At 45.8% G+C, this 24,384-nt stretch overlaps 2 protein-coding genes across 2 annotated transcripts in view; both read right to left on the bottom strand.

The window, feature by feature from the left end:
- atp1a2a (ATPase Na+/K+ transporting subunit alpha 2a) overlaps window positions 1-18,583 on the bottom strand; it is a 21,235-nt gene extending 2,652 nt beyond the window's left edge. The window contains exons 1-12 of the mRNA XM_053437904.1: window positions 18,561-18,583; window positions 16,826-16,900; window positions 15,213-15,272; window positions 14,297-14,500; window positions 12,091-12,204; window positions 11,463-11,597; window positions 9,331-9,448; window positions 7,739-8,007; window positions 5,970-6,168; window positions 4,898-5,007; window positions 1,787-1,921; window positions 238-320 (exon numbers count right to left, since the gene is read on the bottom strand). Coding sequence (XP_053293879.1) covers window positions 238-320; window positions 1,787-1,921; window positions 4,898-5,007; window positions 5,970-6,168; window positions 7,739-8,007; window positions 9,331-9,448; window positions 11,463-11,597; window positions 12,091-12,204; window positions 14,297-14,500; window positions 15,213-15,272; window positions 16,826-16,900; window positions 18,561-18,572 — 1,514 coding nt within the window. The 5' untranslated portion in view covers window positions 18,573-18,583. The remainder of the gene's footprint in view (window positions 1-237; window positions 321-1,786; window positions 1,922-4,897; window positions 5,008-5,969; window positions 6,169-7,738; window positions 8,008-9,330; window positions 9,449-11,462; window positions 11,598-12,090; window positions 12,205-14,296; window positions 14,501-15,212; window positions 15,273-16,825; window positions 16,901-18,560) is intronic.
- A 1,063-nt stretch (window positions 18,584-19,646) lies between these two features.
- The window catches only part of mpz (myelin protein zero), a 9,502-nt gene continuing 4,764 nt past the window's right edge, over window positions 19,647-24,384 (bottom strand). Inside the window, exons 5-6 of the mRNA XM_053437901.1 lie at window positions 23,456-23,481; window positions 19,647-19,855 (exon numbers count right to left, since the gene is read on the bottom strand). Coding sequence (XP_053293876.1) covers window positions 19,647-19,855; window positions 23,456-23,481 — 235 coding nt within the window. The remainder of the gene's footprint in view (window positions 19,856-23,455; window positions 23,482-24,384) is intronic.

Here is a 24,384-nt window from a genome sequence, read left to right as displayed (position 1 = left end):
AGCTAGCTTCCATTCCTGATGTTTACAGGAGGAGATGTTTCCCCAATCTCTTTAGTTCCTACTGGTCACAAATGTAATTTTTAAGGTTTGTCCTTGAGTTTCAGAATAAAACCTTTCAGAATATCTCCAGCCTTTGAGAAAAGTCGTTTCCTTCACCACGTCACGAGCTAAATGAAAAACGAGTGAAAGTTCTGTGCTGCGGTTTCAGACGTATAATCGATCCATTATTGATTAACCCACCTGTCCAAGATTCTCTCCGGCGCTCCCTTCATGACCAGAATATGACCGGAGGGATTGTCCTCCACTTCATGGACCGAGAGCTGGGGGGGGGGGGGGGGGTGGGGGGGGGACAGAGAAGAGCAGTGAGGACAGGAAACAGCAGGACGCTTTTTAAAAACATGTTTCTCTTCATTTATGATGCAGCGTGTCGTTTATTACACGTTTGTTTTGTTATGCGAGGGAATCAGTTTTATTTTGAAGGAGACTCAGGACGTCACTGTCCCACGTTATGGAATAAAAGTCTAATTGAAACTGACTGAAGCACAATAAGTATTCATATGTTACGTGTTGAAGGGACATTCATTCATACTCTCACATGTATTCCTGTGGTGCTACAACTTGCATCGCACACACACACACATAGACACACACAGACACACACGCAGTCCCCCAGGTAATTTGTATCTGAGTCACAGCATATCTAATCTCAGAGAAGCGCAGCAAAATTGCTTTTTTCTTCCCCCCCCCCCCCCCCTCAACGCAGTCGTTCCTATTTTCAGTCACGGAACAGGTGCACAGAACACACACAGGAAGTGCTTTGTGTTCTCCAACATCTCTGCTCTGTTATTCACAAGCTGGGTTCAAATCCCCCGAGGGACTGGGAAGAGACTGTGGCTGTGGAAAGTGAAGCAAGAAACACACTCCCCCCCCCTTCTGCCTTAATTGCTGCGGTGCCCTTGAGCAAAGTGCTGCAGCTCCATGTGATGACTTCAATACTCAGTTTTTAATTTTTTGCTCAGAGTCGTTGTTGACCTCCAGAGGACGTTCAGCATGAAGACCTGCCAGAAGCTCCGGTTCTGATCCATCAATCCAAATCCAACCCTTCCACATGTCTCCCTTATATCCTCACGTCTTTTTTTTAAAGAGAACAACAAAGTATTTTCTAAAGTAGCCAAACAGAAAACCACTTCCTAAATCCCACAAACATGATGAGGACGTGTGAACACTGCCTCCTCTCTGTGCGCTCCCCTCAGGTTGTGGTTTGTTGGGCTGCTTCCAAACATGGACGTGTGAAACCATGTGAATGTAAAGTAGGCGGTTGGTATAAAGGAGCGTGGATGTTCAGGCTGCGCTCCCCCCCCGCCCCCCCGGATGCAAGAAGGTTAGAAATGAATATGCATGATTCGCTCAAACCGTGTAAACCGCGCTTCTTAGAAAGACGTCATCATGTCGTCTATTTGAAGAGCATGATGCAAAATGAAATGATTCTACAAATGCAAAATGAAATTACATTTAATTCAATAAGATTTAAAGGAGACGTGCTATTCTCATATTCAGGTTGATAATTATAATTTCTGTTATAATTTTTAAAAGGATTAAATGCTCTAATGTTAAGAAGACACTTTCCATTGCTGCAGCTTCAGCCTCTAAAACAAAAGAACTTTCAAAACTTGTATTTGGGAGATCATATAAAAAAGACCAGTGAGCTTGAAGTGAGTTTATGAATCGTCTCTGGATTTGCGGCTCAGGCACAAAGCCGAGGTGTGACACCGGTCCCATGCACTACCTGGTACTTGTTGGTGGAGTTGAAGGGGATCTCTGCCACTTTGTGGTTCCTGGCTCTCATGTCACGAACACTCCCGCAGCAGACCTCGATGCACTTCAGCAGAGCCGACTCCGACGCGTCCCCCGCGGTCTCCCTCTGGGGAAACACAGCCAGCGCACGTTAGCTCAGTTATTCACACACGCATATTAAGAAAGGAGCCGCTGCCTCGCTGCCTGGTGTTTATCACACCGCAGTGCAGGGGAGAGGCTTTTCAGGTTGTGTGTTGTTTAATTGATGAACGCGGCACCTGAGAGAAGTCTGCTTTACTTCCACTGTGGTTTCATCTCTGTGAGGCAGGAAGCTCAGAATCACCTGCATCACCAGCACTTATAATAACACCAGAGCAAGTTCAGGTAAAAATGATGGAGGAGCACAAACAAGTTTTTTTTCTCTTCAGTTTAGAGGATGACGATGATTTTGATTCTGGAAAAAGTATAACTGAATTTTTTGTTATTTATGCAAAAGGAACTTTTAGGAAATAGATGTAAAAGGCACTTTAAATGATTACCTGTGGAGATAAACAGCAAAGACAGGTTGCTAAGGTTGAAGCTAACAAGTAAAGTGATTCTTCAAGAAATTAAAACTTCATAATTTATTCTGAGTGGTGTTTAATGATGAACAGAAATATTTAGACTGACACTGGAGGCTTCTTGTGTACGGAGGATCAAAACTGACAAATAAATTAATTAAAAAAAATCAATTATATATAAATAAATAGGTGAAATCCTAAATAAATACTTAAATATACAAACAAAAATAATAATAGAATTTTACATTTTACAATATTCTTTGTGGAAACAGCTCTTGAAGACCTGATTCATCTCAAGATGTGTAAATGTCACCGGCTCACTGTTGACACTGAGGAAAGGTCAATGAATTTGAGCTTGTTTACATCACGACCACAGACACCGAGACATCGTGCGGTTGGTGTGGAGCTCGTGTGCCGATTCTGATTTTATTATATTTTATTTATTCTGGGTTATTTTTCACATTTACTGGCTTCGACTTGTGTGACAGAGTTGTTTGTGAGACGCTCGGTGACAGACGGTCCATCAGGACTCGCTCACATCGTCTGTGCATGACAGCTACCTCCGTGAACCGCTGCTGCTCGTGGGCACGTGTGTGTCTGTGTGTGTGTGTGTGTGTGTGTGTGTGTGTGTGTCCATGCTGCTGCTGCTGTCTCCTCACATAATGGCCGCCGATATTAATAATAATCCTTTATTGTAGATGAGCCGTCGAACGAGCAAAACGTTTGAACAAGAAAGAAGTCACGTGGTTTTTATTCTCCCTCTGGTATTTTATTAATAAACTGATAATATTATTATAATCCACAGTGGGTTTTGTTTTTGTTTCCTTTCATAAGAACATATTGGTTAAATCTGTAATCGGCCTGGTCCCAGTTGCATGGACAAACAGATCATTTAGAAAGTTAGTGATCTGGGTTGTGTGAGGAGAGGCTCCCCCCCCCCCGGTGCAGCTCGCAGCATTTAGAGGAGACTTCTCTTCAGATGACCTCTAACTTCACCCTCAATAAAGAATCCATAATTATCATTGCACTATCATTCTGCTCTTGGAGCCAATTTATTGAAATCTAGGCTGAACTGGTGCTCTCTTTACCAACTGGGGCCAAACTGAGACAAGAGATTTCTCTTTGTTCCTGTTTACTCATTCATGAACGGGCGCGAAAAACAAGGACACACACACTCTGTGAGATTTGTCCTTGTTTGTGCCTTTTCATGAATGAATAACTAGATCAAGGAAATTCCATTTCCCCGTGTTCCTGTGGGTGCAGATGGGGACTTGCTCTCGTGACGGTGGTGGAGCCGGGGCCTGGACGTCTGTGTTCGAGTGCTGTGAGAAGACACAACCGTGACTTAGTGCCGGGAGGAAGTCCGGGCACCTGGAGGGTCTGCCCCCCCCCCCCCCGGGAGGAGAGAAGCTGGGGGCCACGCTGAGAATTCCTCCAGGTCAGTGCAGCCCCGGCTGGAGGAGAGCGGTCGGTGGAACACTGGGATATTATCGACTTACCATCCGGCAGTGTGTGTCTGTGTGTGTGTGTGTGTTTGTGTATCAGTGTGAGGGGAGTTATTTCCAGGGGTGCGTTGGATTATCCACAGTGTGTCTGTGTCGATGTGTGAGAGGCAGGTTGGGAGTGTGAGCCGGTGTGTGTGTGTGTGTGTGTGTGTTTGTGCAATGCACCTGAGTCAAGTGGTATCGGCAAATTATTTATACAGGGATGTTTTTTCCCTGTTGGTGCCATATGGGTTAGAATATTAATAACTACACTGAGCACAAGTGTCCAATTTGCAAGCATGTGAACTGAGCTCCTGCTTCTTGTTGGTGCATTTCAACCTTAACAATAAGATAAAGGTTTTTTTTAATCATTCAAATATCATTAATAAATCCTAAAAGACAGGTTAGCAGCCAATGTGGTTAAGTTTTGACTTGAAAGATCCAGTTTTTTACATTTTCACCGATAAACCCCGAGAATAGTTCATGGTTCTTGATGAAAAAAACAATAAGGTACATTTAGGGGATCTGATATCTACGAGTAGGAGCAGTTTGGTCCTTATAGCGGAGGTAGTTGCTCTATCGAGGCCGCTCTAGTATTTAATTATCATTTGTTTGTCTGTGTATCAGCAGGTTTCCTCAAAATGTCCTAATGAACAGATTCTGTGGAGGGAAGTAGAAGAATCCGAACCTTGTGTTGGTTATTATCTCACCTGTGATTTAAAAGATCACACTGCTGCCTTCCCTCATAGTCACTGAAGGATTTGAATAACTCTTCTGCCTCTGCTTCTCTTTCTCTTTGAGTGACAGCTCACCTAGCCATGTTGTTAGCTTCACCCTACCGGCAAACCGCTCAGGCAAAATCATGTCTTATGAATAATGTGCATGTATTATTTGGGTACAAATCCGATAAGGCCTGTTCATGATGTCCTCGGATTAAACTAAACCCCATTATACCCCCAATGCATTATCGAGCAGAGATAATTCATGAGCCTGGAAGCGCCGGTGCCAAGTAAAGGGAAAGTTACAGTTGTAGTGTCAGCGTGGGGTGGAAGTCAATACCATCTGGAGAGGAAGGTGCTCCTGTGCGGCTTTGAAATCCGCTCTGTTGCACAGGCCGGCCACACGAGACAGAGCCGTCCAAGTAGCAGAGCTCTTGTCAAAACCCAAACCTGAGAGAATAGCAGAGGAGGTTTCGGTTAGACAGTTTAAAGTCGGGCTCATACAGTATTTATGCGACTGACGGCTCACAGAGGAGAACTGGATATTGCAGCTAAATAACAGAACAAGGGGTCAATTAAGTTGAGGAATCACTTTTTCTTAACAAAGGAGATTTGTGTGGAGAACATTCATATTTAACCAGAACGTCTCAAAAACATAAAACCACAGATTTCCTCCCTCGTCGCCTGCAAACAAACTGAAAATGACCTTTCTGCAGATATTCATATCAGCTCAGATCCTCCAGAGCGGTCACTGTCACTCTTAACGTGCAAACAGGACGTGATGGAGCGTCGTGCATCGTGAAAACACACAGAGGGGTTTATTAAAATTCAACAAATCTAAGCAGAGCCTGCAACAGCTGCTGAGAATCCACTCGTCTGTTCTCCTGAACAATGAATCCTCTGTTTCTCTCCAGCTCCTGCTCTGCTCCGGCCGCGTGGCCTTTGTCAGCACTGCTGGCGACTGGTTGTGTGTCTGAACACTCGTTAGGATGCACACGCCGGTTGTTTTTTATTCTTTCTCCCAAACCTTTGGGTTATTGCTAAAAACAGCTTCTGTGAAATCTGGTCTTCATTTGTGACCGTTTTGTTTGAGACTTGAATCCAGTCGCTCTGGCGGCGGTGGCCTCGCTCTGGACCTCTGGGGAAAAGACTCGAGCCACCCACCGCATACCACCGCTCACTTAATCCAGTCTGCAGCTCAGCAGCAGAGTCGGCTGGCAGGGGGAGCACTGTGCAGATGAATCTCGGCAGGTGGTCACCCTCCCCCCCCCCCCCCCCTCTCTCTCTCTGCTCCCACACACACTCCCCTCTATATCTCCGTCCCTCCATCTTCCCACCATGCTCTCTCCTCTCCTGCCTCTCTCTCCACCTCTCCCTCCCTCCCTCCCTCCCTCCCTCCCCTTTTTTTTTACCCGTCTGGTCCTCGGTGGTGTCGGCCTCGTGGATCTGGTTGTCGAACCACATGTGGGACACGGTCATGCGGTTCTGGGTCAGCGTGCCCGTCTTGTCGGAGCAGATGGTGGAGGTGGAGCCGAGCGTCTCCACGGCCTCCAGGTTCTTCACCAGGCAATTCTTCTTGGCCATTCGCTTGGCAGTGAGAGTCAGACACACCTGGGAGGATGGTGGGAGGTGGGGGGGGGGGGGGGGGGGGGGGGGAGAGGATGGATGATTGTTTGTCAACAACGGGAGAGAGCATGTGTACGCAGCGGTGCGTTCAAGTGTTTGTGGATGTGATATCATGCGTGGTCCAGGTGCCTTACAGCAAATGTGATAGTGTGAGTGTGTGTGTCTGTGTGTGAGTGTGTGTGTGTGTGTGTGTGTGTGTGTGTGTGTGTGTGTGTGTGTGTGGGCCTGGTTAACAGCAGGTGCAGAGGCAGAGGTAAACATGATGCATAGACTCATTCTATATGTTCCAGAGACACACATCCACATACATTAAATCCAGCAGATGCAGCTCTCGCCAACATTTTCCTCTCACGGTGATTAAAAGAGAAAAGCAGCTAAAGAGAAAAACCAGCCACTGGAAGTTAATTTATTTTCTGTGACCAGTGAAATGTCGACTGGCGGCGTTTTGAAATGCCAGCTGGCGTCCGGCTCAGCGCTCGCTTTGTTTATTGTTGCAGAAAAAAAAGTTTGACGCCTTCAACCTCCGGCAGTAAATCAGACCTGAGATCTGTAGAATCATTTAATGTTCACTGAGGTTGAATTGGAGTTAGAGAAACGCACGTGGGCGTGACTCTGAACACTGATGTTCCGTTCAGGTGAGCCATGACAGTGAGTGTGTGGGAGGGGGTGGGGGGGGGCTGGCACGCTCCGAGCTGCACGGATCAATACTCCTCACAATAGATCAAATGGCTGAGGAACGTGGAAGCAGCTGCTCGGTGTGAAAACTCAGATCTGCTCAGTTCCACAGTTTTTAAAATGTGAATAGTTTGGTTTTGAAGCCTGTGGAGAAAAATAAACGGTCTAATCAAGTGTGTTTCCAGCTACTCCAGTTACTCAAAAGGAGACATTATACTAATATTCAGGCTCATGATTCTTATTCGTGATATTATTTGAGCAGGTGTTCGTGCTCCACTGTTGAGAAAACAAATCACGTCCAACTGCTGCTGCTCCTCTTGTCAGCCTCTGTCTGAAACACGTGGGTTTTTTAAGCTCCTGACACTTTCAGCCCGTTTATGAAATTTACTTTAGGCCTTTTTTAAATATACTCACACAAAAACTGAAACAACGCACTAGAGGAGAGAGACGCTGAAAAATCCTGAACCATTTAAAGAAGAGCATTAACCACTGTATTAGTCACACCTCTGTTTACAGAGCCCTGCAGGAAGGTCTTTGCTTGATGCTAATTATACTAAATAAACACAACAGCTTCTAATTCTACACAAAAATTACTCCCACCAAACTGTCCTCATCCTACAGAACTCACTAGTTCCGCTCGTAATAAGCAAATAATTCAAAATACTTTAAATAAACACTATTTAACCTTTTGTATGTTTGAGTGCAGCTGCTAAATGTTGACCTTTCCCCACGGCTTAGTTCTCATTCTATTCCAGGAAGAATGTTGTGACCCTGCTGCAAGGAGAACTTGTTTATCGCTCACTGAAGTGCAGGTTGTTTTCTAGAGGCAACTTCAACACACACACACACACACACACACAGACACACACACACTACTCACAGTGACGGTGGCCAGCAGGCCTTCAGGCACGTTGGCCACGATGATGCCGATGAGGAAGATGACGGCCTCCAGCCAGCTGTAGCCCAGGATGAGGGACAGGATGAAGAAGCTCACGCCCAGGAAGACGGCCACGCCCGTGATCAGGTGGATGAAGTGTTCGATCTCGATGTTGATGGGCGTCTGGCGGACCTCCAGCTCCGACGCCAGCGTGGCGATGCGCCCCATCACCGTTCGATCCCCGGTGCCGATCACGATGCCCTGGGCGGTACCTGAGAGGGAAAAAAAATAGCATTTAACAATAAAAAAAAAGATATTTCCTGAGCTAAACAGATGATTAATCACCCGTTTTGTCAGGTTTTTCAAAATGCTCTTCACTCGTGACATCAGGGGAGTACAAAGCAGATCACAGGTCTAACTGATCCTCTGTCTTCCCGCTCTCTGTGATGTGTGCGCGTGTGTTTCTCCGAGTTGTGCGTCTAGAGACCCATGAGTGATAAGACTGCGTGGAGGCTCTGCAGGGGTTGACTGCTGCATGTGGTAAGTAGGAAGGAGGGTTGATGGGGAGCTGACGGCTGGATGAGGGGCAGTGATGGATGGAGATGAATTACAGGTGCTGGCTGGTGATTGATGCTCAGGTGCAGCCCAACAGATGCTGGACTGAACGAGTGCGTGTGGAGAGAATCCTGAATCTCTAAAGAGCAGGAAGTTTGTAATGTACAGAGTTTGGGATCAGCTGTTTTTCCCAGGGACTACTCTCTCAGCAGTTTTAATGAAAACAAGAGCTAAAGTGTTTCTGGGGGAGAAAAGATATTGTCCCTAGTTGTTGTTTTTTATATTGTTGTGAATCCTGTGAACGCTGCAAACATGATTTAATTTACCTGCACTGTGGTGGAGTCAGAGATGTCAGGGGCAAACAGTGAAAAGCACAAAACTATCTGCATGGCTCTGCACCGGAAAGAAGGGAAGAGGTTTTCTTTTTAGAAATCTGATTATTGTTGTTTTCTATCTCATACTTTTTATTACTGATTCTTCAGGGGAGAAAACTACCCACATTTCTGAAATGATTAAATTTGCTGCTATGTTTTTCCCAAGATGCATCTAGATCTTGTAAAAGTATTTTAATCACTCAAAGAAATTATAATTTGATGCAGATATACAATATGTGATATGATCATAAGACACTGAATGAACTTTGTGCTGTGATTGTTGATCCAGTAATAAACTCTGGCTCAGTCCTTGATCGACAAATGATTGGATTTACCCAAAACGGACTCTATGAGAAGTCCAACTGTTGTTATATATTAGTTATATATATTCTATCGTTAAAATTCAGATGGAGATATTGATGAAGCTGCAGATATTAATATGATGATGCCATTGGAGCGCTCACTGTTTGCTGTTTAATGATTGATAGAAACTGAAACACCGACTCCGATCCCCACTGGTTTCATCTCAAAGGGAAAAACACTCAATAATAATCTTTGAGGAACGTGTGATGAATTGTGCAGTGATATTCATGGCTGGGTGCTGAGTCAAATCTCCAGGTAACAATAAGGTGTCATGAGGGAAGATCCCAGATGTGAGGCACTGACCCTCGACACAGTTGGTGGAGTAGAAGCAGACGTTGCGGGTCTCCAGAGGATTGTCGTTGGTTAACTCCGGGGAGCGAGTCTGGGGCTCCGACTCCCCCGTCAGAGAGGAGTTGTCCACCTGGACAGGGGGAGGGAGCAGGGAGAGGGAGCAGGGAGGGAGCAGGGAGGGAGCAGAGAGGGAGCAGGGAGGGAGCAGGGAGAGGGAGCAGGGAGGGAGCAGGGAGGAGAGACACAAGTGTTATCCAGTGAGAGGGAGGGACAGAAACAGGAGAGAGCGAGGAGGTGGCACTGACAGGGGGGGGGGGGGAGTGAGAGGAGACTCATGTCAAGCTAATGGGAGCCAGCCGGAGGAAACTTCATTTGGGGTTGTCACTCTCGTAATATTAAAATCATTTTAATACTGTAATATAATAGGAAATGGTTATCGAGTTCTGCTCCAGAGACAAAATTATTACATTTAGTTTCCAAGGGGGGTAAATAGGGATCGCCCTAAGTTGATAGCATGGCCATAGATGTCATTATATTCAGGTGGGACATGTCCCGACCACGGACTGTGTAGAAAGACAGACTAACCCCCCCCTCCCTGATATTAGGGTATTTATTATATTTTAATATCTTGAAACACCCGGTTGACCTCCAACGACCCCTAATGCTCCTCAGCGAGGATTAATATAATAAAACCACACACCATTACTTCCTGGAATATTTGATTAGAACAATAGTCTGGAAAATTAAAGATCCCTGTATTATAATGTATATTTTATGCAGTATTATTATTATTGAGTTGTCTGGGAGGAGTTTAATTTCCCTCTTTGTTTTATCATGGTTCACTTTAATACTTTCTCTGTCGCCCAACACAAATAGTGAATCACCAGATCGATGGTGAAGGATGGTGAAGGATTGGTTGGGGGGGGGGGGGGGGGGGGGGGGATTCTCCACCATCACATGACAAACTCTCACTTCAGGCTGAATGATGCCCGGTTGACCTGCCGCAGGCCGGCGGGGGGGCAGCGGGTGACTTCCTGACAAATGGCGGTGAACCTCGGGAACATCTTCAGCTAATCTGTGATCATTGCTCAGACGTGCACTTTATTAAACAGCTTCATCACGGCAGCAGAATGTGCCTCCCTAAGCCACAGAGACATTTATCTCCTTTAAAATCAGTGGGAGAAATATTCACTATTTAATACCATCCGTCCCCCTGTTGCATAAGTGGGTAAAGAGCGGCGTTACAGCTGCATATGGGTCATTAAGACGTGATCATTATTTATAAAGCAAATTAGACACAGCCGGTCTGTTTGTTGGATGATGTCAGGATTTGGTTTTCATGTGAAGAACCTGCAGCAGCAGCCTGAGCAGCACAGACAGGAAACAGACAGGTGAGCTGTGATGTCACAGAAATACATAAACTATAAAAGTTCATGTTTATGAGCAGATTTTTCTCTCCAGGCGACAAAGTGCTGCTCGTTGTGGGACCTGTTTGTTGCTCTATGGACTTTAAGTTGTTGACTTTCTATTTAAAGTGCATTGAGATAATGAAGATTATGATCTGGAGCTATTCAAAGAAAACTGAATTGAACTGGAAATGAAATATCTAACAAAAGAAATGTACAAAGTCGATCTTTAATTGTAAAATGCAGTATTTGTTCTATGTATTGTTGTTTTTATCACCAGTATAGTAGCAAGTCTCAGGGGTAAATATCATGACCAATTTTTTCAATTAACATTAATAACTAATTCAAATTTTTGATAAACAGCTCAAAGTTTTCAGACAATCTCAATAACATCAAAGAGATGAATCGGTACAAACTTTTGGTGAAGATAAAAATACAAATACACTAATCAAGATAATGTGTATTCTTTGTAGTTTTATAATTAATTTAAATGAGCTAGTACTATTTAACAACTAATATACTTTATGTGGTTTTTAATGGAATTTACACCTAATTAAAAAGTTAAGTATAATAATTTCTATGAACTAACTTTTTCCCTGTGTGTTGCACCACTGGAAAGCATACGGAAATAGGAAGAGAAGAAAGACAGACAGACAGACAGAAGACCAAACTAGTACAACTGTAATCCCAGTGAGACCTGCTGCCCCCCCCCCCCCCCCCCCCGGACCCCTCCCCTACCTTGCATCCGCTGGAGGAGATCACCCGGAGGTCAGCTGGGATGCGGTCGCCCCCTTTGATCTCCACCAGATCTCCCTGCACCACAAGCTCAGCATTGATCTGCATCTTCTCCCCCTCCCGGATCACCAGCGCTTGCTGGCATGGAGCGAAAGGAAGCGTGAGACAAGAGAGGGAGAGGGAGTGAGAGAGAGAGGGAGAGGGAGAGGGAGAGAGAGAGAGAGGGAGAGAGAGTTTGGGAACAGAGAGAGGATTTAGTCGGAGCAGGAGATAGGAGGGAGATTAAAAAAGAGGTGCCAGAGGGTGTAGAGGTAAGTGAAAGGCAGATGGAGAGAGAGAGAGAGAGGAGAAGGAAGAAGGGAGAAAGAAGACAGGTATAAGGAGAAGAAGGAGGAGGCACAAGAAGGGAGTGAAAAGAGCCTAAACAGATTAAAGAATTAGCCAATCAAAGTGCTGGAGGTGGAGAACGTGAGGGGAGTTTTTTTATGCAAACACTCACAATCCGAAGTTGGGCTCAAACATTTATTCTTCTTCTTTTGTGAAAGCTTATTAGGTTTCCACTCGAGTGTCGAGTGTAAGCTCCACTCGAGGGACGGCTGATTGATTCAGAAGCACCGGGACGACAGCTCACCTGAGGCACCATCTTCTTGAAGGAGTCCATGATGCGGGAGCTCTTGGCCTCTTGGAAGTAGGAGAAGCAGCCGGTGATGATCACCACGGCCGACAGCACCACGCCCAGATACAGCTGGTGAAAGCCACAGGGGGAGGCAGAGTTAGTTTGGCACGTTCAGGTTCACACTGTCTTTTTAAAGAAGCAACAAACCAAAAACATGCAGAGAGTCAAGAGCCCCAAAAACAAAACTGCAGAAGCTCTGAGTCTCTAAGGGATTTGAAAGGAGAATCCATCCTCCAGCTGAATTCTGGTGTCTCTTCCTGTCTCTGTGGACGTTTGATTCAAGGGAACATCTGTCTCGTGAAAAACCAAGAAAGACCGAGAGCGGAGAGTTTGATCTGCGAAGCCACCGAGAGACGCTGCAGCCTGACTCTCAGTTCTGTGACAGCCACGAGCTTCTACTCTGGTTTCTTGATATTATATTTTCTGTGAATATTTTCCCGTCTAGCAGTGAAGAAGCTCGATCTGGAGGTTTACGTCCTGGACTCCTGGAAAATAAAATCCTGCAAAAACAACAGCTTGCTTTGCTATTTCACACCTGAATATTTTTCTGAACAAGGGAAAACATATCCATCCTCAGAATATCGTTTGTCAGTGTTTACAATATTTGCCTCCACTTTACTATTCTGTTTACACGTGTTGTTGTTTTTTCAGCAGATGTTAAGTCTCGGCTCTTTTGACTCTTCTCGCTTCAGGAGCTTCTCGTTGTGCCGAATTATCAGAGTAACATCTGTCCACACGGGTGACACTCTCCGATCTGATTAAAGATTTAAAAGAATACAATTTAAAGATTATGAACATGGATTTTAAAGCAAGGGTTTACAGGACGCAGCGCCCCCTGCAGGCACACACGGTGGTACAGAATCCCAAACCACCCATGATATTACAAATACACCAAACTGTCAAGAATTCTTCATATTTTAAAAGTTCTGCTGAATATAGGAGGTAAACGCTGCTTTTTAATGAGTGTTTTTAACGGGTCTAAAGTTCAGCTTTGCTCTTCAACTTGCTGGAGTGGATTCTGACACTTGAAGCTTCATGCAGAGCAAAGAGCAAGAAGAGAACTGCAGGCTGGAGAGTGGGCATAACAGAGAGGCTCCATTCTCTCTTTTCCAAATCAGCGAAGCATCAAACTAATCTCGAAGCTTTTAAGATTAAAGAAATTACAGTAAATTGTGTCACTTCAGCTCAATAAGAACATGAAAATAAGGAGAACAAAGCTAAATGAAGACAACAACAACAAACAACAACAACGTGTAGAGTCCTGTTCGTCTGGATTCTCATCTCCACTAAACGTTCTGCAGAGACTCAAAGAGCCAGAGCTGCAGGCGGCCGGAGCTTTGAAGCCGCTCACCAGAGCATCCCGCTGCACACGCTCAGCCCTGGATATAGAGATTAAATCACTGGGGGGGATTAAAGTACATGTGTGTGTCTGTGTCTATCTGTGTGTTACTGTATATTACGTAAGGCTTTAATACAGTCAGAGGTTTTGGAGAGTGTCGAATGATGATTACATAATGAGTCATAATGCTGCCCATAAACTGCAGGATGGATAACTGAGAGCTGAGGCCGGTGTCAGCTGCTTTTTATAATGTCACACACTCAGAGATTCTATACTTATGAAGATGAACTGCTGGAGTTCACATGTTTTAAATCATTTTTCATGCTCCTCACGTTTTCTACATTTTCTTCTGTTTCCTTTTGGCTCTGTGTTGTTCATGTGACTTCAATACAGGTCATATAAGGAAATGTGTATGACTCATGGTTTTTAAAGGTTTAGACAAGATATAAGGTTGACAGATGGAAAAATGTTGATATATGTAGATATTTAATATCAAATATATCTAAAACTGAGCTGTTTAACATCAGTTACTTATTATACAGGCTTCTAATGAACCATGATGGAGAGGTTGGCTCCTCAGTATCCTCCTTCCTTTGCCTTTGAGCAGTGGAGATTGACAGTGATTGTTATATTTTTGATTTCAACAGATATTAAAGGTTGTTCCTTGTACAATATGAAATAATGTACCTGTAAATACAAACCCTGTCTGTACTCTTACATCCACACTGCATATATATATATAACCAGTGGAACTATTCTTGCGTGGCTGCGTCTGCATGAATAATTTGTACGTTTGCACATTTCCCCCCCTCAGCTCCTCACGTTGTCGTGGACCGGCTCGTCCTCGGTGGCCACCTGGATGCTGTAAGCCAGGAAGCAGAGGATGGCACCGATCCAGAGCAGCACGGAGAAGCCTCCGAACAGCTGACGGCAGAACTTGACCCACTCGGGGGTGGTGGGCGGCGGGGTCAGGGAGTTGGGGCCGTCCCTGGCCAGATACTCCGCGGCTTTGGCGTGGGTCAGGCCCTGGGAGGAGGGAGAATGGAGAGAGCTCATTTTTTTTTAGGAGTGAGAGTGTTTCTGTCTGTGCTGAGAATCTTATTACAACTCAACAGTCCCATTTTCACTGCGGCTTAAAAGCCAATTTGACGGCAGTAGCAGAACATCAAGTATTCCTGCCTGGCCTATTTAAAACCACATGTATAATAAACTGGGCGACTCCTCTCATCTAAAGTGCTCGGCCGTAGAGCGGCTGGATTGGACTCCACTGAACTTCTTCTTTCTTTCTTCCAATTTACTGCTTGAAAAGGTGAAATTCAGTGAAAATCTATGTTCATACTGGAAATAAACCAGATATGGACGTTTTTCACAGTTTGCATTGGAGCTCTCCAGCTTCCATGTTTCCCTCACCGCTGCTATTACAAAGATAGAAATCAGTTTCACGACACCTGGGATGTGAGAGTCCGGGCGCGGTCACAGCATTAAGACTGTTGTGATGTATCAGCGTCTGCCTGACTCGGGGATTTGAGGAGTTTGTGTATGAACATGTAGATGTGTGTGTGTGTGTGAGTGAGGGATTAAAGATGAAGAAGGCTCAAGGTGAGCTGGATGCTGCTTTCAGGTACAGAGCGCGTACAGATAACATCTCTGTAAGGGACGGTCTGCTCTTTGTTGTGGTGTTTGTGTGAGAGTGTGTGCGCGTGGGAGTGTGTGTGTTTGTGTGCGTGCACGTCCTCACCCGTGTGAGCTCCACTCCATAGCGTGTCCCCAGATCGTCCAGAGAGATTTTGTGGTCGTCCTGCAGGGAGGAAATACGGCTTTTAGATTTTTCAGTGGAACGGGATCAATAAACAGAGGATTTGAACCGGCCAGTAGAATTATTAAACAACTTCTTCTGTGATACATCGAGAACTTTACAGCATCACATTCACTGTCCTATCATGAAAATCAGAAACGTCTGGAAGAGGCTATAAAGGGAAGTGAGATGAGTGACCACAGTAATGGTTGAACAGATCACAAGGGCAGCGGGGGGATATTAAAAAAAGTACATTTACTTTTGGGTACCTCTCACTTGTACCGCAGTACATTTATACTCTTAAGTACCACTTGTGTGTAATGTTTGAGTACCGCCGCTGCAGGAGGGAGGACTCATGAATTCAGTTCCATCTTCCAGCAGAAAAAAAAACATTATTCTCTCCACCTCACGTGGATTCAGGGGCTTTCAATGTATAATCAGGACATATCAAAGAGGTCAAAGAGGGAAGCCCACTCTCCCTGCATCTACAAGTAGAACTGGAGCCCAGCTGAGGAAACTGTCTTTTCTCTACTGGTGAAAACGTGACCTAATAAAGGAAAATCCATCCAAAAGCAGCAGTTTTATTTCCCATGCTGTTGTTTAATGTGTGTATTGTGTTGCCTGGTTATGTATTTTTCATTCCAATCCTCTCTAACTGGCCTGAGAGCTTCCCTGCAGACACTGTTTTCAGTTTAACAAAATGGAGCTGGGTGCAGAAGAAACCCAAATCTCAGCCGTCAGCTGTCGAGTCGGCGTCAGTCCCACGGAATGAACGGCTGCTTCTCTCATTCCACAGAGACACAGGGACACGGGGACATGTCCACCAGTTGTCCCCCCTCCAGTTGTCTCCAGTGGACGACAGCGGGCTGCAGCTGCACCTCAAAGACAAGCCCCAGTGTTCAGAGAGCGGTTTGCTCGTTAAGCTTTGTTTATAAGCCCCCTACGCCCAATATTGATCATCCATTGTCTGGCAGTTGTTAAAAGGATTTCTGGGTTACCCAACAAAAAAAAGAAACGAAACTAAAAGAAAGAAAGTTTGAAATCACAGAGTGAGGAAGTAGTTCACGAGGCAGAGTGATCGCTTAATCACAAAACCACTCCAAAGTGTTGACAGCATCCAGGGACTTGTTCTCTTTAATCAGTCACGGGGCCAACTTGATAATTCACACGCGCTGCTCTATCAGAGATAGAGCGAGCAGCTGAACACAGAGCCCGGCCTTCATGGGCATCGCTCGGCTGCGTTTTGACAGCAGCTCAAAGAGCTACAGCTCCGCACAAGACAAAAACTCTGCACTGCTCTGCTGGTGGCCCTCAAATTATTCAGTATCTTTTGGAGTACAAAGAGGAGCAGCCAGAGGGTGGCAGAGCAGATAGGAGAGGACAGGCTGGCTGGGAACTCGTCTGGAGCTGACTGCACTGAGCAGGCTGCTCTGCCGGTTTGTTTACAGGCCACTGTTCTCATTTACAGCCCTGTTCAATAACCTGGTGACTTTCACGTCACACTGTTTGGGGATCTGTGGACTGAGTGTGAACAGGAGACAGATTGTTTCTCTTACAAAGGACACTTCCTTCTTCAGCTCGTCCAAATCCCGATCCTTCTTCTTCCTCTTCCCTCCGTTCTCGGCACCACACTGCAGGGAGAGAGAGAAGTTAGCTTTAGGGTTACAAAGGGGCGAACAAATGTCAGTAAATGTCCGGAACATTTATGGAAACTTTCCATGGGAATATTAAGCTCGGGAATTTTGGGAATTAAAAAATAAATAAATACACAAATTGAATTTCAACCCTGCACTGTGCATTTCTCCATCACATGCACAGATAATTCCCAGCATCCTTCACACTACAGCAGGGCTATTGAGGCCTGCTGTAGTGTGCAGACTAGTCAGGTAAGTTTTGATGATATTACTGTGGGAAATATATTAGCATCCTGATAGAAGATGGTTCATCTGTCCATCTAGCCTCTTTCTATACATCTATCCATCAATTGTAAAATATTTTTAAAGACGATTCCAATTGGCCATCTATTTATATCTCTGGCATTGCATTAGTGTTTTTTTACAAGCTTTGTTCTCATCTTATTCTACAGAACACTTCCACGTGCACTATCTCCTGTGTGGAGACATTTAACACAAGCCAATGTAGAAGGAAAGGCTGTGTACATTTGCAAATACTCTGCAAAGACCTATGTTAAGAATGACACAGAGATGCAGAAGAATATAGTCAAGTGCCCAAAGTTTCCTCAGGGCTCAAATCAGCCTTTGACAAAACAAAATGTTGATATTTATGTCTGTATATGACAAGGTAAATACAGTTAGAATAAATTACCCACACAATTTCCAGTTTATTCCCGATAATTCCCGTATATTCCCATGGAAAGTTTCCAACTTTGAATATTCCCGGAATTTTGCAACCCTAATTATCATACATCAGGCCCCCGAGGATCCCAAACCCCCACAGGCCCTGCTGAGTCCAGCCATTTACATTCATACCCGCATATTACATGTGTCAATAGAAGCACAATGGACTCTGTGCCGGCTGCTTAATTTCACTCTCCTGGCTCTATCGGCAAACTATTCACTGAACACCGAGGGGGAAATGTTTATTCTCACGATACTGGTTCCTCATTTGTGTGAGCGAGCGAGAGAGAGAGAGAGAGAGAGTGTGTGTGTGCGTCACGAACAGATGGAAGAATGGTGCATCATGGAAATCATCTGCTGCTGTCAGTCTCCTCTTAGCGGCACGTGTGCATGTCAGTGAAGGGAGGATACACAAAGAGACTGAGAGGAGAGCGCCGAGCGAGTGACACGCTGGAAAAAAAAAGTAATCAAAAAGAGTCAAAGAGGGAGAGAGAGCAGTCGGTGGAGTGCCTGGCATAGCAATTCCCCCCCCGCTGTGTGCAGGGACAATTATCAGCCTGTCCTCCCATAAAGGTAAATGGAATCGGCCCAATGGAAGGAATTAAAAAAACACTAAAATGACCTAACTACACAAATAAACGACAAACTGGGAATAAAACATGTTGAGGGAGAACAAGGCATCCGAGCCTGAGATGTTTCTCTCGACTGAAGGAAACCAAACACAGGAGAACCGGAGGAGACACATTTAGAAACAGCTCAGTAACTTTCCATGATGCACGTCCAGGCCGTGTGTGCAACTGTGCAAAAGTTAGAGACACAAACTCAGGAGCTCAGTCGTTCTTCATGCAAACAGGAAGTCACAGGGTTGAGTTCATTTTACAAGAATAAACTTATTAAAGTTGATTTATTTAAAAAAGAAACAAGGCTCACTTACTCCTCTCCCCATGCTGGCAGCCAGACACCGGCCGGTCAGAATGTGAAGGACGGTGCTCAGGGGCCCCACGCCACAGCTGAGACCCCCCCCCCCGGTGGCTTTTTTGGGGGCCTGGCACACCCACCCCCCCGCCAAATACCCCATTCCCCCTCCTTCTTGCTCCCTCCTGTCAGGGTAACCTGAGCCGTAAGCCCCCCCCCCATCCCGCACACTCGTCTTCTATCCCGTGAGTTGTTTGCACCCAGGCTCGTTCACACACACACACAGGGGCTTTGTGTGTTTGTCAGTGTGTTTGTGTGTGTACCTGCACCTGCTCAATATGCCCCCCCCCCCCCGCCCCCCTACCCAACACACTATCCCTATAGGAGAACAACAGCCCATCAATCACTGCCGTCATCGCAACAAATGAATCTTCTGCGCTCTGAATAACACACAGTGTGGTATTTATAATAAACGTGATAACGAGGACCCTCCGGAGTTGTAACGAAGAGGAAGCGTGGGGGGAGGGGGGGGGGGGGGGGGGCGTCCAGCTGTTTGGATGTCTCAGAACAATCCTCAGGTATTGTTCTGCAAATAAACAAATCCTGTGATAAACAGATTTTAATCACGTCCTGATTGATCCTCAAAGATGAACTGTTAACTCGATGTTTTCCAGTTTTTTCTCGACACTCGGTTTTCCGAGCAGCAATTAGTTTAAAGTCCAACGTGCTCGGAACATGAGGCGGGTCGACCACGAGGCGCCCACGCAGCAGATGCTGATCCTGCGTCAGAGTGACAACAAATATTCTGCTCACCAGCTTCCAGTTATTTTGTGTGCAGACTTTATGCTTTGGCTCTAATAACTTTACAATGTCTCTATGCTGCATGAGGTGAATATGTCAATGTGCAGGTTTACGAGCTTCCTCTTCTGGATTTCATGCTACTGGATTTATCTTAGAGTATTGTTCTCTGGTTGTCTTTATTAGCGTTCCAGTTGCAGAAGAACAATGTTCACGTTAGCCATTGTTAGCCATTGTTAGTCATTTCACGCAAACTAACCCCGTAGTAAAACACAGGAACTGGACAGAAGTTATGGGTACGACAAATTTAATGACAGAAGAAACTACAGCTTCCACCACTGTTGACATGTAGAGCAGCCATCTTGGATTTCCAGGTCAGGGTAGGTGAGGGTCCTGAGACCTTCTGAGTCGAACTTTCCGACTTGAGGGAACGTTCCAGCTGCAACTTCTGCTTCAGGTGGGGTTGGACACTCTGAGCTGCAGAGTCCTGCAGAGTGATGTCTGAAAGCAGCTTCACTTGAAACACCAACAAAGAAAAACACGCAAAATGACACACACGCTATTTATATCGTTTAAAGAACGTCATACTACCTGGTATGCAACCAGCTGTTTGCGTCAAAGAGCTGTTAAAGGCAAGTTTACAAGTTTAAAATGCAAGCAAACAGTGATAATGTTGAATGACAGTTGTTTTCATGAGTTATAAGTACGAGGGTTATTTACAACTCGGAAAAATAGTAATTACAGGAACAGCTTAGTGATAAAGTCTGAAAACCGAGGAAACAACTCCCCTCGCTCATCTGTCCAGAGTTTTTAAAATAAACACCCTCCAGCCTCTAACGCTCATAAATCAACACTAAGAAATGTAAATGCTTACGAAGAAGTCACTGTTACCAGGTGAAGCAGCTACTTAATGCAGGATCTCATTTATATATATAAAACCCTTATTAGCATTTATGTATTTCTCGTGAAAAGGGAACATTAGAGGTGTCGCCATGAAGAGCAAGACAACACATAACTGACTCCTACTTCAACAAACTGCTTCAGAAGATGTTATAGCCCAGACCATTGTTAGCTGTATAACGATAAAGACAAAAGCTTGAGTGTCTCTATCACCACCTGGTGGCTGGCTGCAGTAAAGGTTATAAACCCTACCGACTCCGTGTTGGAGACCAAACTAAACTGGAAGTACACGATAAATAAAGTTTTCTCAAAGATGGCTTTTGTCATTTGAGGTAGTTCTTATCAAACCGATGCTTTTCCAAGTTTGGTTTCAATTGGATGCAATAAAAAGAGGGAGAGACTTCACGAGTGACTCACGATTGGTCGTACACCCCCCCCAGAGGCTCCGTGGAGGAAGTCGTCCATCTTTATTTTAGATCTATGTCTTAGTAGCTAGGAGTCTACAGAATGGCTGTATCCTTCGGAGGATGAGATCTACCCGGCCCACTAGAGGAGGCGGTCTTCGTTGGACCCTCGTTGCTCGGGGATTGGAGGACAAGTCTGTCAGCCGATGTGACACGATGTCTTAAATGAATCCCAAAAGGTTGTATTTGAACATTTGTTGACACCAGGGAGCATCGTGTCACAGGCTGGCAGAAAGGAATCCACGGCATCGAACCCTCGGCCAATCAGGGGCTGCAGCTGAGGCTCATGGGAAACGACTTCCTAACTGTGCTTGTACCTTGTGTGTGAATATGAAGTGGAGTATTTCTTGATTAGGTTATGTGTGCTCACTGAGCCGCCACCTACATTTATGTCAGGGGAAATTAAGCCTTTCTGAAAATTACACCTCACTCTGTCACGCTTTTAAAATGTTAAAAGGTTGTAAATGGAGTCTGAGCATTATTTCCAGTTGATCATTATTATTAGTAGTTGAGCATCAAGGTGCACGACGAGGTGAAGTACTCTGAACCCTCGGCGGCTGTCGGGCTGCTGAGCCGTTTCAAATTTAAATGTTCAAAACTGGACATCTTTTGTATTTGAAAGGGAAAAACCACCTGGTGGTGAGCGCTCAGTGTTTCAGAGTCTCCAGATTACATCCGCTAAAACATTCCGATTGTGTATGCAAATGTATTCCCAGTAATAATAAGGCGGGAGCGACTCCATAATGAGTTCGACTTTCACGCCAGCCGTCAGGGTATTCAGATATTTCAAATGGTGGATATCTCATTTTACAAAGAGCTCATGAAAGTGCGTCAGATTCACACAAAGCTCGGGACTCGGATCAGAAAGAAGGAAACGAGGCTGCAGACGTTTTTCAGCTGGGTTTTTATTTTGTCTCCTGTCGATAACAGCTGCGCTCGGGGCTTTAATTTTTTATTTACGTTCTCTTTACAACATATATTACACACAGTCATCAAGTGTTGTTAGTGCTCTGGAATTACCACAAGCATTAAAAATAAATGTAGAAAAAGAAAACTACAAAATAAAAAAACGTAAAAGAAGCGCCATCGTTTTTTTTTAAATAAAGGAATGTTATTGTGCGACTGTGACTATACAAACAAAACACTTTTTAAAAAGGCAGTTTAACGTTGCTCATGTCGGGTGTCTGTGTGGCTCCACCGCAAAAAGAAGAAAAACTTTCAAACTAATCCATTCGACTGGAGAGTTAAACAGCGACTAGTGAAAACACATCTCCAGTTATAAGGATGTGGGTTTTTTAGCACCTCCACTCCTGCTATGAATCTCAGAGAAACATTCACGTCTCACACTTCCCACCCTGCACATCAAGCACGCAGATCGCAATCCATCCTTCGGCTGAGGGGAAGGAGCACCTCTAAAAAGAAAGCTCTGGGGGGGAAGAGCAGACTCTATCTGTAGTGATACATATGGATTGGCTTGGCTTAACACACCAGATAAGTCTCTTCCTCCACAGCTCTCTCAAGCATCCCCCCCCCCCCCCCCCCCCCTGTTTCCTCCTTCCCCCTCCCCAGCCAATCTGAGGCCGACCGAAGGATTTCAATTCACCTCGGAGTGAACCGTGCACCGAAGACACAGCCACACAGCACCGTCCATAACACACAAGGTCAGAAACATAATTACATTTCTTCCCTCCCTTGATTAAAGATGTTCTCCATGTGCCTTCGTGCACACATGTACAAAAAAAAAAAAAAAAAAAACGTCTCAGAAATCACGACTTTGCTTTACTTAGGGTGACGTACTTCTTTTTTTAGCTTTATATCAAATCTCTTTTTTAACACGCTTTAAATAAACACACATATACATAGAACACACGTCGTATGTTTGCGACCGGAGAAGAGCTAGCTAGATTATAAGTGTTCTAAAGGAACTAAAGATGGATTTCTGCCCGAGTGTTTCCCTCCCCTGCCAGTTGGTGGCAGTGGAGAGCGTTTTGGCGTTGGAACCAGCAGAAATAAGACAGTGGAGGGTCCAGTGGAGGGAGGGAGGGCTGGCAGGGGGGGCATGCCTTTGGGGGAGGGGGGCGTTTTTGAAGGGCGAGCCAAAGGGCGTTCGTCGATCACCCGGCGAGAGAGAGAGGGGCGACAGATGATCATCACTGAGTTTGAGAGAGGGAAGACGAGGAGGGGGGGGGGGGGGGCGTGAGGAAGGACAGAGGAGAGGAGCAGAGCATTGAGCTTTAGGCCTGGAAGTCAGATAAGAGGAGACTTAAGAGAGTGGAGTGGATTTTGTATAGGCCCGTTTCTGTTGGGGGAATAATGCAGTGCAGAGTCACTAGACGAGAGAAGAGGAGGAGATAACAGACGCCGAAGACGCGAGGACGGACGAGAACTAAACACGGGTTTCGATGGGAGGAGACGAATCCCAAGATGGGGGCCCGAGATGACGAGTGAATAACAGAGGAAGAGGAGGAGGAGGAGGAGGAGGCAGGGAGCGAGATGGTGGGGAGAGATATCTGGTTACCCAGCACGCGCAAAAAATAATTAGCTCTGTGCTGGAGGAGAATCGTGTGAGTGGATTAACTGGACCTTAAAATAACTGAGGGAGCACAGAAGCTGCACCTCCTCCTGGTAAGCCCCTCGGCCGGACTCCTGAGAGCCTCCGCCCGCCCTCGGGGGCCGTGACGTCATCTCAGGTTGTCAGTCGTCGGCCTCCTGCACTAGGTAGCCCCCCCCCCCCCCCCCCCCTTACAAGCACCTCGCCTCCTCCTCTTCCCGCCCCGGCTGAAAAATGTGCAGCTGTTTACAGTAAGCTTGCTCGCTCTCATAGGGCCAGAAATAGCCCCCCCCCCACCCACCCACCCCTTTAGCCGGGGCAGGCACATGGCGACAACCTCCATTAGCTCAAAATGTGAGAGGATTGAATCACCCCGAGCTCGAGGGCCTGAACCTCTATCTACGCCCCGGCTGAGAGCAAGGAATCATATTTCTCCCCTCGCTATCACTCTCCTCTGCCGCTCGGTTTTTTTCTCCTCCGCCTGAAGTCCGGAGTGCACTCGCGGCTCCACTCAGGAGTGTGTGACGGAGTCGTAAACACGAAGGGGGGGGGGGGGGGGGTGGGGGGGGGGGGGGTGAGATTCAGGGGACTCTAAACGCGGAGGGATGTCTTTCGGGTTCCTCTTAAGAAAGTTATGTGCATAGTTAGGCCTTAAAAAGTTTTACAATTTGCCCAATGAAGCGCGAGCGGAGGTCCTCTGATGAGGCGTTGTAAAAATTATTTGACACCGTTGCCACTGATACAGAAGAACCGCTCTCACAGCGGCGCTGTGCGGAGAGAGAGAGGAGATAATGGGAAATAATGGGGGCTGCGTCGGGCTGGGAAGAAAAGGAGGGAGCAGACTAGAGGAGCGGAGGCAGTCACGGAGAAGTCAGACCTTTATCTATAGGAGAGAGAAAAGGAGGAGAAGAGGGACAGGGGAAAGTGGGAGGAGAAGAAGAGAAACAGGATAGAGCGGTTAGCATATAAATCACCTCTGTAATTTAAATGAACAAGAAAGTCAAGGAAATGCACAGTGGAAGAGGGGGAAAGAGAAGAGGAGAGGAAAGAGGAAGAGGATCAGTGTAAAGGGAGTTTGACATGTCACGTCGGAAGAAAAGGCAAATTGTCTCGTCCCTGCAGCGGCGCCC

This window comes from Pleuronectes platessa, chromosome 13 (assembly GCF_947347685.1).
Source record: "Pleuronectes platessa chromosome 13, fPlePla1.1, whole genome shotgun sequence".
Lineage (NCBI taxonomy): Eukaryota > Metazoa > Chordata > Actinopteri > Pleuronectiformes > Pleuronectidae > Pleuronectes > Pleuronectes platessa.
This window is presented reverse-complemented; position numbering and strand designations above follow the sequence as displayed.